The following is a 16,762-nucleotide window of genomic DNA, read 5'->3' on the forward strand; positions in this document are numbered from 1 at the left end:
CAGATAATTTGGAGTCTGAAAATTTTTCATCCGACTGTCTGAGTTTCGAAAATATCGTTGCCAGGCCTCCTTAGAAAACGATTCAAATCACCTAATTGTTCGGCGTTCTACAAGAATTGGAAATCTCTCAAGAACATTTCATTGTGAATTTTGCGTACGGTTCTTGCTTTACAACCTTACATGATAATGTTGAATTACGAATTAAATTAAATAAACCATTTGACGGTTTCAGTTGCCAAGTACATATTGGAAATATTTTATTACGATGTACTACCGAATATCGTACGATAACAATCAATGCGATAAAAATCATACATTTCTGATAAGATTTTTTGAAACTTATAATTATGTATTACTTAAGTGTAAACTAATGAAAGTATATGTTCAAAATAGTCATTATTAAAAACAGACCTAGGTATCAAAACGGAAGATTATTCAATTTCCCTATATCAAAGATGATCAGATTATGGAAATGAAAATAGACGACATCAACAAGAAATGAAAATATTTATTTGAATAGAGATGACATCAAGAAAAAAAACTATTTACTTGAACTACAATTAAATAATAATATTTTAAAATTTATTTGCTATACATATTGTATTTGGCATTTATATCGAAATAATTTGCACAATACATATGTGAATTTTATAACACCAATGCAGAGGTCGCTAACAGTGACTGAAATAAAGAAACAATGGAATGCAAGACTAGCCACAATCAAGTGAGTGAAGAGACCGCGGTTGTAAACAAAAGAAACCGTAGACAATCGGTTGATAAACTAACAACCAACAAGTGAGGGGAGGGAGAGAGGACAATACCAAAACAAAACACAGCCGAGGTGGTGATTTTTTTTCTTGGGAGGAATACATTTGTTTTTGTCAGTAGAGAGAGGGAGGACAAAAATAGCGCAAATAGTTGTTAAGTAGAACGATGTATGAACATAGTTTCGATATTAATGCAATTTTTACATTTTTTGGAAAAAATGAATATAAGCATAACCAATATGGAAAAAAATCAATGAAATTATGAAAATATTCATTATTTTTTTCTGTGCTGAAAATATTCTTTTAGGATTTGCAACCGACCATTAGTGTCGGGAAAATCAGAATCTAAATGTTTTCTCATAGTGTTGACAATAAGAAAATAAGTAAACATATTTGGAGCTAAGTAAGAGTTTGAATAGTAAAACACTTGAAAGATGTTTTCCATACACCTAGACGGAAAGGTTTAAATATAGATGACGGAAAAATAAAGGTTTAAATATAGATGTCTAAACATGACAGATTATAGAAATAGACGACAGATTATAAAAAAATAGATGATTGTCCTCTAGAAAACAGGTTGTATAGTCACCTTACTTTATCTGCCCTTAAGTGTTAAAGTCCATAATTGCATCCAGTAGTTTATTAAAAAATTATAACCAGAAAGGACACCCATAGATCGATCCGCAAAAGGCTCGCATATTTCAAGTTTAAAATTTATTGGACTAAAATTATATTTCAAATTACATAAAAAAATGTATTTATATTGCTGTCTTAACATGTAAAGGTAATAAGTCCATATTTTATAATTTTTGCAGGAGAGAAAACAGCCAACGACATCTGATAAATTGGGCTTAGCGTCTTTACTCATCACTATTAAATCGGTGTATTTTTACTTGTTATAAAAAGTGGTCATTGGCTTTCACGTTAAGCCATCGATATTCCCATGTATAAAATGTTCATATTATTTTTATTGTTATTATAAATTAAGTTTTTATACTGATTAACATGTTCCCTTGCTATAAATAAGAAACCATTGGTAATAATATATTACCAACTTTATTTTATATAAGCCATTGACATACATATTGGAAACGGAAAATTTTTGGAGAAATTGTTGATATTTAAACATAACAAGATTGATATAATTACCATTCTGCATGTCAAGATTACAGTCTTCGTTTCAAACAATGCAAATATTATATGCATATGTTATTAATAATATTGCTGAATATACATTTGTTTGTTATAAAACAAAATATTATTATCCATATTTAAATAATAATTTCATCATACAAATTTTCCATTCACAATTTGTTTATTGCGATTGTAAATGACTGTATTGGTTAATAAACAGTTTTTTGATTTTGTGATTGTTAAATGTGATTGTTAAATGATAGTGAAATTAAAAACATGTTATTAATTTTTATATTTTCAATTTATAATTGTTTATTACTGACTAAAAATTATTCAAAAGTCAATAAATTTTATAAGCATTAAGGTATTTAATATAAAAAAGGAAATCAATCAGTTGTGGTCAGGTAATAGAAATAACTATTCGCCTATCATAGAATCATGCAGTCCAGCAAGTGTCAAAACAAAGCTATTATTTATGACATTAAATCACAAACGATAACAAATACTTGTTAATGGACAAGAAATTATTTTATCTATGGGGTTTTGAAAAAAAAAAAACAACAAGAGTTTAGAGAAATGATCTGATAAAAATAAAATTTATGATCATAAAAATCTTTGGCATTAAGATCGATTTTATAAAAACTATCTAAATATGCCACACTTACAGCGTGGAATATCAGATGCATATTTTAAACAACTAAAAAGTGTCAGTCGGTGTTTGTCGACCCGATATGCCAACCAATGACTTATCCTGACTTCTGGATGCTATTTGTAAAGGAGATAACAACATTAGTAGACCCATGGATTCCATCTTTAAAATATTCTTTAAAAAATACACTCTGATGATCCTCAGTAAAAATATATTTAAAAAATCCACGCTATAGGTCTGATGATCCTTAGAAAAATATATTTAAAAAATCCAAGCTTTTAGGCCTGATGACACTCAGTAAAAATATATTTAAAAAAATCCACGCTTTTAGGCCTGATGATCCTCAGTAAAAATATATTTAAAAAATTCACGCTTTTAGGCCTGATGATCCTCAGTAAAAATATATTTAAAAAAACCAAGCTTTTAGGCCTGATGATCCTCAGTAAAAATATATTTGAAAAATCCAAGTTTTTAGGCCTTATGATCCTCAGTAAAAATATATTAAAAAAATCCAAGTTTTTAGGCCTGATGATCCTCAGTAAAAATATATTTAAAAAATCCACGCATAGGTCTGCTGATCCTTAGAAAAATATATTAAAAAAATCCACGCATAGGTCTGCTGATCCTTAGAAAAATATATTAAAAAAATCCACGCTTATAGGTCTGATGATCCTCAGTAAAAATATATTTAAAAAATCCACGCTTCTAGGCCTGATGATCCTCAGTAAAAATATATTAAAAAAATCCACGCATAGAGCCTAGAAGTTTCTTCAAAAAATATATTAAAAAAATCCACGCTTATAGGTCTGATGATCCTTAGAAAATATATTTAAAAAATTCACGCTTCTAGGCCTGATGATCCTTAGAAAAATATTTTTTAAAAAATCCACGCTTGTAGGTCTGATGATCCTTAGAAAAATATTCTTTAAAAAATCCACGCTTATAGGTCTGATGATCCTTAGAAAAATATTCTTTAAAAAATCCACGCTTATAGGTCTGATGATTTTTAGAAAAATATTCTTTAAAAACTCCACGCTTATAGGTCTGATGATCCTTAGAAAAATATTCTTTAAAAAATCCACGCTTATAGGTCTGATGATTTTTAGAAAAATATTCTTTCAAAACTCCACGCTTATAGGTCTGCTGATCCTTAGAAAAATATTCTTTAAAAAATCCACGCTTATATGTCTGATGATACTTAGAAAAATATTCTTTAAAAAATCCACGCTTATAGGTCTGCTGATCCTTAGAAAAATATTCTTTAAAAAATCCACGCTTATAGGCCTGATGATCCTTAGAAAATTTTTTTTAAAAAAAATCCACGCTTTTAGGTCTGATGATCCTTATTCTTTAAAAAAATTACGCTTAAAAATATTTCAGTCCCTTAAGAATAATTTTAAAAACCTTTCTAATTTTTTTCAATTTTATTTTCAGGCATTTTATGTTCGTCCTATATTTGGGGTTATCTCTGCGACATGTATGGCCGCAAACCGATTTTAATGTACACCACACTTATTGGAAATGTGGTTTCACTGGCATCAATATTTGTTCCAAATTTCTGGTTATTTGTATTCCTGCGATTTGTGGTGGGAATATTGTAAGTAGAAATGAAAAAAGACCTCTTATAAAAAGTATCTCAAGCCCATTCTCTCCCCCGTAGTATTGCTGGCGCATCATCAACGACCTATGCATATTTGGGTGAATTTGTTTCGATTCGTCATCGACCGGTGGTCATCAATTTCACCAGTATGTTTGTGGCTCTGGCTATGACTTATGTACCGGCAGTAGCCTGGTTGATATTATCCATGGATTGGTCTATCGATATTTCCGATAGTTTTGCATTCCGTCCATGGCGTCTGTTGACAGTATTTAATATATTGCCTGGATTAATTGCCATTTTGATTATGTCGAAGTTACCTGATAGTCCTAAGATTTTAATGTCGATACGTAAACAGGAGGAGGCATTTGCTGCTACCAATTGGATTGCTAAATTGAATACGGGAAAAACTTTGGCCGATTTTAATATTTATAAAATATACGATGAAAACCCCACGGAAAGTGATAAATTGCTGCAAACATCGAAATCATTGTGAGTGGGAGTAAAAAATTAAGAGAGAGAGAGAGAGAGAGAGGAAAGTGAGAATTTAATTATTGTTTTCTAAATATTATTTTCAGTGTTCAAATAATGAAACAAATGTGGGTCGATACAAAACCCTTGTTCAAGAAGCCCCATCTGGTGAATTTTGTCACTTGCTGTATTGTAATGTGTGGAGTATTTTTTGTGTAAGTACATTTCAGAATGGAGTAAAAAAATTGAAATTCGAATATAAGTCGAACTTCCATAATTCGAACCACCATTATCTACAAAAAATTTCGAGTTATGGAATTAATAATTTCCCTCCTAATTTGAATATAAGTCAAAGTTCCATAACTCGAACCACCAATATCTCCAACAAACTTCGATTTATGTAATTAAGAATTTGCCTATAAGTCGAATTTGAATATAAGTCGAACTTCCATAACTCTAAACACTAATACCTTCAAAAATCTTCTAGTTATGGAATTAATAATTTGCTCCTAAATGCTACCATCACTTCGGCAAGAGATATTTGTGGGTTTTCAAAAGGAATAACTTAAGTACTAATTGGTTATTTTTAAATTCAAAATATCAAGTGGTATTTGTTCCCAGTATCATCTGAATATCAAAATTCTTGGTTCCCTTATAAATAATTTATTTTTTCTTTTTTATTTTGCAGTAACTCCGGCATGGGCCTTTGGTATCCGACAATTCAAAACCGGCTGGGCTCCGTTGATGATGAAACCCAAATGAGTATATGTCAAGTTATTGATGCCTCAATGGATCAGCAGAATTCCAATTCAACTGAATATGTGAGTATCGAAATTAATCATTACTCGAATTTATTATTTATTTTCTCCTCCCTCTCTCCTTATTAGGTTTGTGATGATACGATAACGAGAAAATCCTATATTGATTCAATAACATTTGGTTTGGTGTATTTGGGAGCGTATTTTGTTTTGGGTTCCATCCTTAATCCATTGGGTCGTAAACGTACCATACTTTTGCTTCTGGTTGTATCCGCAATATGTGGCATCGTGTTACATTGGATAATGGAACCCATTGCAATTGTGGCATGTTTCATTTTATTTGTTATGCTACCGGGTCTCTGCGTATCGATATTAAGTGGAGCTGTGGTGGACTTGGTACCAACACATTTGAGGTGAGTACAAAACAATATTTTTCATATATATAAAAAAATAGAACGTGAAAAATATTCTCAAAAAATCGAGGATAATATAAAACTCGTAGAATATATATTTTTTTTAATCCACGATAAAATAGACCTTAAGTAGTAAATAGTCCATACAGAATATATATTTTTAAAAAATCCTCAACCTTGTGGCTAATGAGGACATATACAGTTGAGTACGCCTATAACTAACACCGGTTATAATGAACTTTTCTTTTTTGATACAAATCCATCCTTACTCTTCTAGCGAATCATGGATATGTTTTTCATACTAAAATATATTTTGCCTTACGTTGGATATAACAAACTTCTTCTATAACGAATTAATTTGCTTGGTCCCTACGAGTTCGCTATAACCGTACTCGACTGGAGCTTGATACGGCAAAAATGTACTTTCTTTCTTAGTTGGCTTTTGACAGAACATTCGTTCCATAAGTCGAGCTTAAAAAAGATTTAAAGGCGCGTTGATAATATGCTCAGCTCTTCCTTCCTTCGAATTCCTGTCCTTCCCCTTCTGCGTGAAACATCAGTTGGCTCGCTTTTATATGACTTGTATTGGGGCATCCTCATCCATTCTCACAACATGACCTAGCCAACGTAGTCGCTACAACTCGACACGTCTAACTATGTCGATGTCCGAGAATAGATGGTACAACTTATGGTACTTTTGACGGCGATATTCAACGTCGACGCAGATCGGCCCATAGATCTTTCGGAGACTCTTTCTCTCAAACTCTCCAGGAGCTGCCTCATCTGCTTGCGTAAGTATCCATGCTTTTGATTCACACGGGTAGTATCTGCGCCTTGTAGAGTGTGAGTTTGGTCAGGCGAGAGGTGGCCGTGTTTCTGAATTGCTTACATAGACTATAGTAGCATCTATTGGCCCACACTATTCTCCTCCTATTTTCAAAAAGGATGTCATTAGTTTTATTTATGGCGGTACCAAGGTATATAAAATCTTTGACTACCTCAAAGCTGTATTTTACAAGTTCCACAGTTGTTCAAAGTCCACTTGACGTGTTGCGCATTGATACCACTAACTTGGTCTTCTCGCCATTTACTGCAGGATCAATTTTGCCAGACTCCTTCGACCCATTATATCGATGTCATCGGCATAGGCGAGTAAAATATCCTGTTTTGTGTACGGAGTGCCATTTCAGTTCACATTTGCATCTCGTATGACCTTTTCCAGCAGGATGTTAAAAAGGATCTGAGAGGTCCTTTCCGACTTTAACTGCTGACCTTGAGCCAGTTAAAGTTATCCTGCATAGACGTATTAATTCAGAACATATAGGGCTGTCGAATGCGGCTTTATAGTCGACGAATGTCGACGTGGGTCTGTTCCAGGATTTGCCGCAGGGTAAAATCTAGATTGGTGGATTTGCCAGGTTTGAAGCCGCATTGGTATGGTTCAATAATGCCACACAGCACGCCGGATAGCAGTTTATATGCGATGGAAAGGATATTAATTCCTCTATGTTTGGCGCATATCACACATCTTGTCTCTTTTTTCCACAGAAGACAGGATGCAGAGGGCATGCATTCTTCTAGCCAAATTGTACTAATCAGTTGGTGCATGCTCCTGATCAGCCTCTGACTACCGACCTGGAATAGCTGCTTTATTATTCTTCAGCCAATTAATTGCTATTCTTATCTTCTTTTTGCACGGGACACAGGAATAGTTGAGCACCTGCTGCTTTATTATTCTTTAGCCGATTAATTGCGTTTCTGACGTCATCTTGGCCGGGTGGTATACAATCTATATCGTCATCTCTTATTGGTTCTGGGGTATCTTCTTCATCGTTACTATTCGATACCAGAAAATTTTTCAGATCCTCAACATGCTGCCTGCACCTATACGCTGCGTTTTCAACTCAGTAGCATTACGACAATCCTGATCGTACCATGGGATTGTTGCTTTTACTGCTGTCTCATAAAAATATTGGTTTTAGACCACATGTTTCTTTGGACCAAATCCGTTTCAGACAAATTGGGATCTATTCATAAATGTGCGATTCATATTTTATACCGCCCGGGTGTAAAAATAGTTTTTTATAACAATTTTTATTTTTGAAAATTTATTGGTTATTGAAAACTTTTTTTAAATCACGATTCTAGCTTTTTAGTCGTTAGAAAAAAACTTTTCTACAAATCATCGCTCTATCTTTTATTTTGAGATTTATATAACGTTTTGAATTATTTGTTTTATAATTTTATTTTAGAGGGAAAGCTGTCTGCATTTGCCTAATGTTGGGACGTTCGGGTAGTGTTATTGGCAGCAATATTATTGGTGTCTTACTGGAGTCATATTGTGCTATTACGTTTGGTGTATTTTATGGTCTGGTTTTGGGTAAGTTTTACAAGTTTGGAAATTTTATTTTTATACATTTACTAATTCAAAATTATTTCTTACAGTCTGTGCTGGCTTGACTTTACTGCTACCCATTTAAGAAACTGTGATAATAGTTTGTAGAATCCGAACTAAAAGTGGCATATGGAGCATACAACCAAATTGCCATTTTAGTGAAGTTTTCTAGTTTTAAAAATTAGTTATAGCTAAAGTGTTCAAATAGTTTTATTAGATTAAGATTTACATATGTAAGTTAAGAGTTTAATTAGAATAAGTGTGGTGTAGAGAAAATTTTATAAAAGAAGTATTTGATAATTTTTCTATACCGAAATTGTATGGAAGGTGTCATGGGTGATTTTGCAAAAGACTCCGGATATATTATATAATGTAAGGCCTTAACCTTGTGCAAATCTATATATGAGATCTCCAAACATATCATAGTTTGAGCAACTAGATTTTATATCTATTACAGAATTATATGATATTCGTTAATTATTAACATTTTCCAGTTAGATATCTTACTACTATTTACCCATAATTACCTTAAGGTTCGAGAGAAGTTTATAAACTTCTGCGTGATATACTTAAGATGTTAATTAGTCCCAACTTCTAATAGAATTGCCAAACCCTTCATTAATAAATTACTATATATTATTTTCGAATTTATTATTATTTTTATTTCGATATAAGTTGCTCCATAATTATTTTATAATGCAAATTTCATGTTAAACTGTTACTTCAAAATAAATATATATTCAACATATATTTTAAATAAATAATGATTTTTTTATTTTGCTTCGCTTCCATTGTATTATTTACAGGTGAGAGATTAAGGATAGACGTGTACAGCTTCTTCGTTTGTGGTCATTAATTATAGAGGGCGGGGGTGTGTGTGTGGGGACGACGATATGTAGTATCATTTGGGGTAGGCATATTAAGGACTCTCACTTAAAAAGGTTCCTCAACATTAGACATATCCAAGGGATGGCCCATCATTTCACCATCATTGGTAAAATGATTTCTCAACATTTGAATCAAAGGCATTCTCTTGCCGAACCTATAAAACGAAAAAACAAAAATGTTAATATTTTCTTGATTAGCATATTTCACCGTGCGTATGTTATTCGTTTGTTTTACTTACCTAACTCGTGCCCTATCTCCATAATAGGTATCCAAATCTTGCAAATATTTCATTGCATCAGCCATATTCGATATGTCATTGTTGCGTGGTGGCCGGGAATTGTTAGCATTGGCGTTGGCTGTCATCAAAGCAACAACAGCAACCAAAATGAGTACTAGACGAACGGCTGAGACCATGTTTGAGCTATAAAAGAAAAAAAATAGAAAACAAAATTAATAAAAAGATAGGAAATGTAAACAAACATTCAAGTCAAACAAAATAAATGACAAGGATGTGTTCTATTTAGGGGAAATCAAAACACAACAAAATTAAAAAATTAAGTAAGTTATAAGTTATAAGTTATATTTTATTGAGTCTTTTTTTTTCAATAAGATTAGAATTAAAAACAATATAAAGTAATCCTTAAGACTATAATGTATTATCCTAATGTCAGACAGACCGACAGATATTTTGCTTTGCGCTGGTATAAGAAGTTACTGCATAGTGTCGATGGGAACATATTTTCTTAAAGCAATTACCATTATTTAATTAATTTCTCATTTCCTTCCATGCCTTTAAAAGCTAGCAGCTACACGATTCCGTTTTCCTAGTATCGTAAATGAAAAAATCGAAGAAATTCCAAATCTCAAAAATATAAAAATTTCAGACATCAGAGATGCCAGATTGTTGGTTTTATGTATTTTCTGGTGTTAGTTATCAAATTGTGAGCATACTTTCAGGCGCAACATTAATAAATAAAAATTTTCAAAGGCACAGCCTTTTAATGTAACGCCTAAAAGTATGCTCACAATTAGCAACCTAGCAAAACACTTTTGTGGATGCGATCCGGTAACACAGCTTTCTCTAGTCATCGTCGAATTTTGTGCATTTGCAATTTCATTTTTCTCATTTGAGGTAATAGGCAAACAGAATCGTGTAGCCGCTACATTTTGACACAACCTTATCTTCAAATGGCTATAACTTTGTAATGAATTGAGATAATGAGATGGAACTTTCACTATTGGATAGGGGGAGATGTTGTAGTTTTACGTATATCAATAATGATACCTTTCTAAAACGTAGAACTATGAATATTATGTTAATTTGAACAATTGTCGAAATCGATTTGAATTGATGGAAATTTATTTATTTAAGACAAAATGACATTTGATTGTTGCTGAAGGGTTAGATTAAGGGGAATTCGCCTCATTTTGAGCAAAAATTATGGCTTATGGCGAAATATGAAGCTGCTGTTCCTATCCACATCTTTCAATCATATTGGCTGTAATTTGTTTTTTTAGAACATAAAATACCTACTCCTGGCATACAGTTCTCAATAGAGGTTAATGTTTTTAACCCTTCGAAGTATCTGACTGAATGATTTTAAATATTCAGAAGGTCCTAGCCGAATTTTCAAACCAAAGCGACTGTATTATGATATTTCGATTCAAAATATTGAAAAAATATGGATTTCTTTCAACGTGCGTCCAAAAATGACTGATGACTTATGACGGAATATAAAGCTGTTGGTTCTAGCCACATTTTCTAATCACTGTGGCTGTGTAATTGAATAAAATATTATTTTAGTGAATAAAATACCTCCTGGCATACATTTCTTAACAGAGGTTAATGTTTTTAAGTAGTCCCTTCATAGAATTACGTGTCTGAATTGGTTTTAGATATTTTGAAAGCCCTAACCGAGTGCACTTTCAAAATGTATTTTGATATTTCGGTTCAAAAGATTGAAAACAAATCTGGCTTTCTTTCAATGTGAGTCCATATTTTGAGCAAACATGACTGGTGACGGAATATGAACCTGCTGGTCCTATCCACATTTTCCACCAACAAAGTGACTGTAATTTGTTATTTTAGGGGATAAAATACCTCCTCCAGTCATAAAGTTCACAATAGAGAAATATGAGCCCATAGTTAGTATATAAATGCCATATAAACTCGATCCATCCGATTAAGGTATTTTCACCGTCCTATACACATTTTCCCATCACGAAGTAACTGTGATTTGGCAATTCGATGAACTTTATGGGTAAAAAACATCATCGACTAGAAAACTGTCAATTAATATCTATGTCCTGTTAAATTTTTGGTATTTTTCAGTTCATACCCCAGTTTACCAAGCTAAGTGTCTATAATGCAGGACTATGTTTTTATATAACATGAAATTTAATACTTCCAAGTAATTACTTCGAAAGTATCCTTAAGTATCATATGTAGGCTTGTTTTTTAATATTTTGCGCGGTTTTTCAAAATATTTTTTGAAATGTCTATAGAGGTATGTTTTTTTTAATATATTATCGAGGGTCTATATAGAGGCGTGAGTTGTTTTAAAAATATTTGTTTGGATTGTCTTTATAGAGTCGTAGAGTTTTTAAAAAATGCTTTGCAGGGTCTATATAGAGGCGTGGATGTTTCAAAAATATTTTGCAGGTTATGTATAGAGGTGCCATTTTATTATAAAAAACTGGATGGTCTATATGGAGGTTTGGATGCTTTAAAAATATTTTCGAGCTTTGTTAAAAAAGTCCCTCAATCCCTTTCATATGACATTTTTTAGTTTGCAAAATGTTAACGAATTGCTAGCCATTATCTACGAACTAGATCTAAGTTTCGAAAGAATATTGCAATCTTTATAATTTTTAATCAAATCAGTTATTCCTTTAGGCTCTCTTTAGTAATAGGAACAATTTTAGGCGTTTTGCCAATAAAAATAATGTCAAGCAAAGTATGCGGAACTGTTAAATAAAAAGTTTATTTTCTACTCTCAAAGGACACTTCCCGAAATCGCAATGAATATTATTCGAGAGAATTTATATAATTCTTAAGCGTTTACTGTTCATTTTCACTTCTTAAAAATAAATGTTTACCTTTTGATTTTGAGTTTTGTTGAAGACACGAAAAAAATCACTTGATTTCAGAAATTGAGTATCAATAAACTCCAACTGCTGTTATTTTCTGATTTACTTGTTTTTTATTCTGTTTCTAAAAAACTCCACAAAATATTTATTTGTCACTTGAACTCAACTGATGACGATGCACTCTGTTTGACCTGTTGAATGGTAATGTGCTTTTAAACCACAAAAGAGCATCCTTTTATACAGAAATACCGACTGGAACACCGTGTGTCCCGGTGATAACTGCCACCGTAGAACAATCACTGTTGTGACAGATTAGTATGTTAATGTGTATGTTGATAAAATGACAACAACGACAACAAAAACAAAGCAAAGCGAAAAATTAACTGACACTGAAACCCGAAAAGTTTTTGAATTTTGCAGCGATGTTCGTTTATATCCCCCTGTTTGTGAGAGTGTTTGTTTCTTTGCTCGATGGAAGCCTTCAAAATTAACCATACCTGAGTGTGTGCGTGTGTTGGTAATGAAATAGACTATCAAATATCCTACTTTGGTTCTTTTGTTCTTTGTCATTGTTTATTCATTTAATTCATTTGGGTGAATCGGATTGAATGGGGAGTGAAATGAACAAATACGAAAAAGGTGGTATAATTTTTTGAAAAAAAATACTAGGATTTTTTGAACTCATTTGTTTTATAATGAGTACAAATGAGGGATGTCAAGACCCATAAATTAAAAAAAAAAAAACTAGAAATAGACATAAACTTTTTCTAATAAAAAATAATCATACGCATAATTTAAGAGGGTGGTGTGATATGTTGAAGGAATTGTTACAGTATTTTAACACTAGAACGCCGAAGGCAGTCATTTTGACCGCTTTCCAATTTCAAGTCCAAAAGCAACTGTGCATTTAATGACACTTTTTTTTTAAATTTGGTGACTTTTGGTACCTTATAGAATTACGTTTATTATAAAAAATTAATCAAATTTTAAAAAAAAGTGTCATTAAATACACAGTTGCTTTTGTACTTGAAATTTTAAAGCGGTCAAAATGACTGCCTTCGGCGTTCTAGTGTTAATTTACATATTTCGGATAAAATTCTTCTGTAACAACCTTATCTTATATCACTACATACATTTCCATACGTTTGTGGAAGAATTGAATGAATAGGAGTTTTGTATATATTCGAGATGAAGATCACGGAGTATAATCCGTAAAGGGTCTCTGAATTGACAATTTTCTGGTCGAGGATTTTTTAACCGATTTAGTTCATCATATAATAAAACACATACAACATATTTTTGTGATATATCTTCTTTATTATAAACTTTAAACGTTGATATTATGTGCCAAACACCACTGCAAAACTTGACGAATATTGCCTTTCAAGTACTCAAGAGTTCAAGGGTAATCTGCATAAACACGGTCTTTCGCATAGCTCCATAACCAAACTTGTAATAGTGACATATCGAATGATCTTGATGGCCACGATGATATCGACACGACGAGAAATTACGCAGTCAACGAGAATTACACCGTCTTGAAACTACATATTCTCCAAAACGTATGCTTCAATAGCAGGCAGAAAAAAGTATATTATCAAATGACCATAATGCTCCGAATTGACGGCTACAATTGTTTTATAGGCCCTTTCGAAGATGAAAGGTTCAATCACATCTTCGGTCCAAAGAGCGTTCAAAAACAGTGACTTTTTCGGGATGCAATGACATACTTGAGATTTCCAAAATACGACAATTTCCCACCGAATGGGAAATGTGTTATCGCTAAAGAAAATGTTGTTCTTCAGCTGGGCCCGTTTTTGCGTGGGTTGATGAGACAGACCTAATTCCTGAGAACGATGAGGAATCGACACATTCGGGCCGGGTCGACAACACTTTCACTTTCAGCAGCGATATTTTCGTCGGATCGAGCGAAACGATGACCATAATCACCCCTTAAAGCACGATAAGTGACTGTGACAGAATCATCCTTTTTGTGGAAAGTGTTGATAATTTTTAGCGATCCATTTAACGATCCAAACATTCAACTGAAAAGATATATATATATATATATATATATAAATTAAAATAAATAATATATTTTATTTTTTAAAGTAAAGTTTTTGTATATAATTATACCTTTCATATGACACCAATTTCATTGCAATATCTACAATAGGTCAAAAATTATGGCAAAAATAAATGAGGTTTAAATTTTGCATGATCGCTTTTGGGATAAATCCAATCAATAGATGGCGCTGAAGACATTTGTTTGCAAGGGTTGCCATGCTAACAGAAAATCATCGACAATTTAGATTCTTTATAAGAGAAAGGATAGAGAAATAATTTAAATGGATATTGTATACCTTGATTATTCACTATCTTAGAGTATCAAAGAACATTTACCGGGTTTGCCATATTTTCGGAAAATTTATCGGTTCACTCTAAGTCTAAATTGTACCAAATTAGTAGAAATTTCCAAAAAACTTCCTACATACCCGAATGCAACACCCTAACAGTGATACTAACTCCAAATTTTAGGATTCTAGCTTTATCTGTTCACTCAAAATTCAAGTTGTACCAAATTTAGTACACATAAGTACGCATTTCCAACTCTATACACATATCGCAATTCTACGCTCCAATAGTAATCTGAATTCCAATTTTCAGGATTCCAGCTCTGTCGGTTCACCTAAATCCAAATTATATCAAATTTAGTACCATTTAGTACCCATAAGTACAGGGTTGCCCATATTCGACGGACCCATGTTTTTTTAAATCAAAGAAAAAAATAAAAATTTGGCGGTTGGCAATGTTAATCATTTAATCTGTTCCAAGTAGATTTGTTTACATCAATTTTTGAATATGATATCTCTCAAATGGCCGCCTCTGGCGTTGATGACGTATTGTGCCCTTTTTGCTGCATTTTCCATCGTTTTTGCCAACATTTCGGCCGGAATAGCGGCTATTTCTTCACGAATGTTGTCATTGAGCTCTTCTACGGTCCTTGGCTTGTTAACGTAAACCTTTGACTTCAAATATCCCCACAAGAAGAAGTCAGGCGGCGTCAAATCGGGCGAACGCGGTGGCCAGTCCAAATCACCACTTTTCGACATCAAACGGCCCGGAAACAAATTCTTCAGAAACTCGATTGTTATGCGACTTGTGTGCGGTGGAGCGCCGTCTTGTTGAAACCAGAACTGCCTCATACGCTTTCGACGAATAATTGGCATCACAAAATTGGTCATCATGTCGCGATAACGCTCCTGATTGATGGTAACAATGACCGTTTTAGCACTAACGCCGCACCAAACTGTACTTTTTCGTGGCGTAAAAACGGCAATTTTGCTTATTTACGGTCCCTTTCAATGTGAAATGGGCTTCATCGGACATGATAATTTTGTTCCAAAATTGCTCGCCATCTTCGGCCATTTCGATGACTCTTTGGGCCCATTCCAATCGACGAGGCTTGTCCGAAGGCAACATTCTTTGCGTCAATTGAATTTTGTACGGGAACAAATGCAAATCAATGCGAAAAATCCGTTGTAAAGTGGACCGAGCCATGCCCAACTTCTGAGAACGGCGTTTTTGGGATGTTCTTGGGGACCTCTCAACACTGGCTCGTACGGCAGCGATATTCTCGGCCGATCGCCTTTGTCGACTTTTATATGGCCTCTTCGGATTAGAAAGAGCCTTACCAGTCGAAATTTTTTCGTATAAACGCTTAATGGTGTTCTTAGAAGGCGCACTTCTCACATTTTTTAATGTTTTAAAAGCACGTTGAGTTTTCACAATTGACTTCCTCTGTTGAATGTAAATTTCAACTATTTCAGAGCGCTCGCGTGGCGTGTATTGGTTCATGGTAAAAATCTGCTTGGACTGACGCTTCAAACGCGGTATGTCATGTGACATCTCTGCCAAAAGTTATGGCGTTGCCAGATGGGTCCGTCGAAAATGGGCAACCCTGTACTAAATGCTCCAGCTCTATCGGTTCACTCTAAATCTAAATTTTACGAAATATCCAAAACTTCCTACATAAGCCAATCCTACACCCCAACAGTGATCCTAACTCCAAATTTCAGGATTTCAACTTTATAGGTTCACTCAAAATCCTATTTAGTACACATAAGTACGAATTTCCCAAACTACCAACATACCGCAATTCTACAATGCAATAGTAATCTTATTTCCAAATTTCAGTGTTCCAGCTCTACTGGTTCACGCAAATCTAAATTGTGCCAAATATAGTACCATTTAGTACTTTTCGTACTCATAAGTACAAATATCCAAAACTACCTACATAACCCAATTCTACAATCCGGCGGTATTAATTTCCATAAGCCGAGCTTAAAAAAGATTTCCAAGCGCGTCGGTCTTGTGCGCAAGTCCACCAATTTGGAAGACCACGCTCCAAGATGTTGTTTTCTACTTGGTCTTTCCATCTAATTCGTTGCCTTCCACTTCTACGGGAACCATCAGTAGGATTATTTTTATATGCCTTTTGAGCTGGGGCATTTTCATTCATCCGCACAACATGGCATAGCCACCGTAGTCGCTGCAGCTCAATACGACTGACTATGTCGATGTCCGCGTATAAATTGTA

At 33.5% G+C, this 16,762-nt stretch overlaps 2 protein-coding genes across 2 annotated transcripts; one reads left to right on the plus strand and one right to left on the minus strand.

The window, feature by feature from the left end:
* Positions 1-3,984: 3,984 nt before the first annotated feature.
* Positions 3,985-8,280, plus strand: LOC133323734 (synaptic vesicle glycoprotein 2C-like; the record flags this gene model as incomplete). Its single annotated transcript, XM_061532656.1, has 7 exons — positions 3,985-4,147; positions 4,211-4,639; positions 4,726-4,833; positions 5,307-5,439; positions 5,506-5,789; positions 8,042-8,169; positions 8,235-8,280. Coding segments are annotated over 7 exons (1,280 nt in total), but the record flags the coding sequence as incomplete, so codon positions are not given.
* An 837-nt stretch (positions 8,281-9,117) lies between these two features.
* LOC133323733 (neuropeptide F-like) lies at positions 9,118-9,501 on the minus strand. Its single transcript, XM_061532655.1, has 2 exons — positions 9,311-9,501; positions 9,118-9,226 (listed from the first exon to the last, which is right to left on the minus strand). The coding sequence occupies exons 1-2, from the start codon at positions 9,484-9,486 to the stop codon at positions 9,118-9,120; spliced, it is 285 nt and encodes a 94-aa protein (XP_061388639.1). The 5' UTR covers positions 9,487-9,501.
* Positions 9,502-16,762: the final 7,261 nt, after the last annotated feature.

Source organism: Musca vetustissima, unplaced genomic scaffold (assembly GCF_032173495.1).
Source record: "Musca vetustissima isolate MV318-11 ecotype Yass unplaced genomic scaffold, APGP_CSIRO_Mvet_v1 utg140478, whole genome shotgun sequence".
Classification (NCBI taxonomy): domain Eukaryota; kingdom Metazoa; phylum Arthropoda; class Insecta; order Diptera; family Muscidae; genus Musca; species Musca vetustissima.

Coding starts and splice junctions, on each gene's coding strand:
- LOC133323733 (XM_061532655.1), bottom strand. CDS start 9,486: ATGGTCTCAGCCGTTCGTCTAGTACTCATTTTGGTTGCTGTTGTTGCT. Junction 9,227..9,310: donor GGAGATAGGGCACGAGTTAG/GTAAGTAAAACA, acceptor TTCGTTTTATAG/GTTCGGCAAGAGAATGCCTT.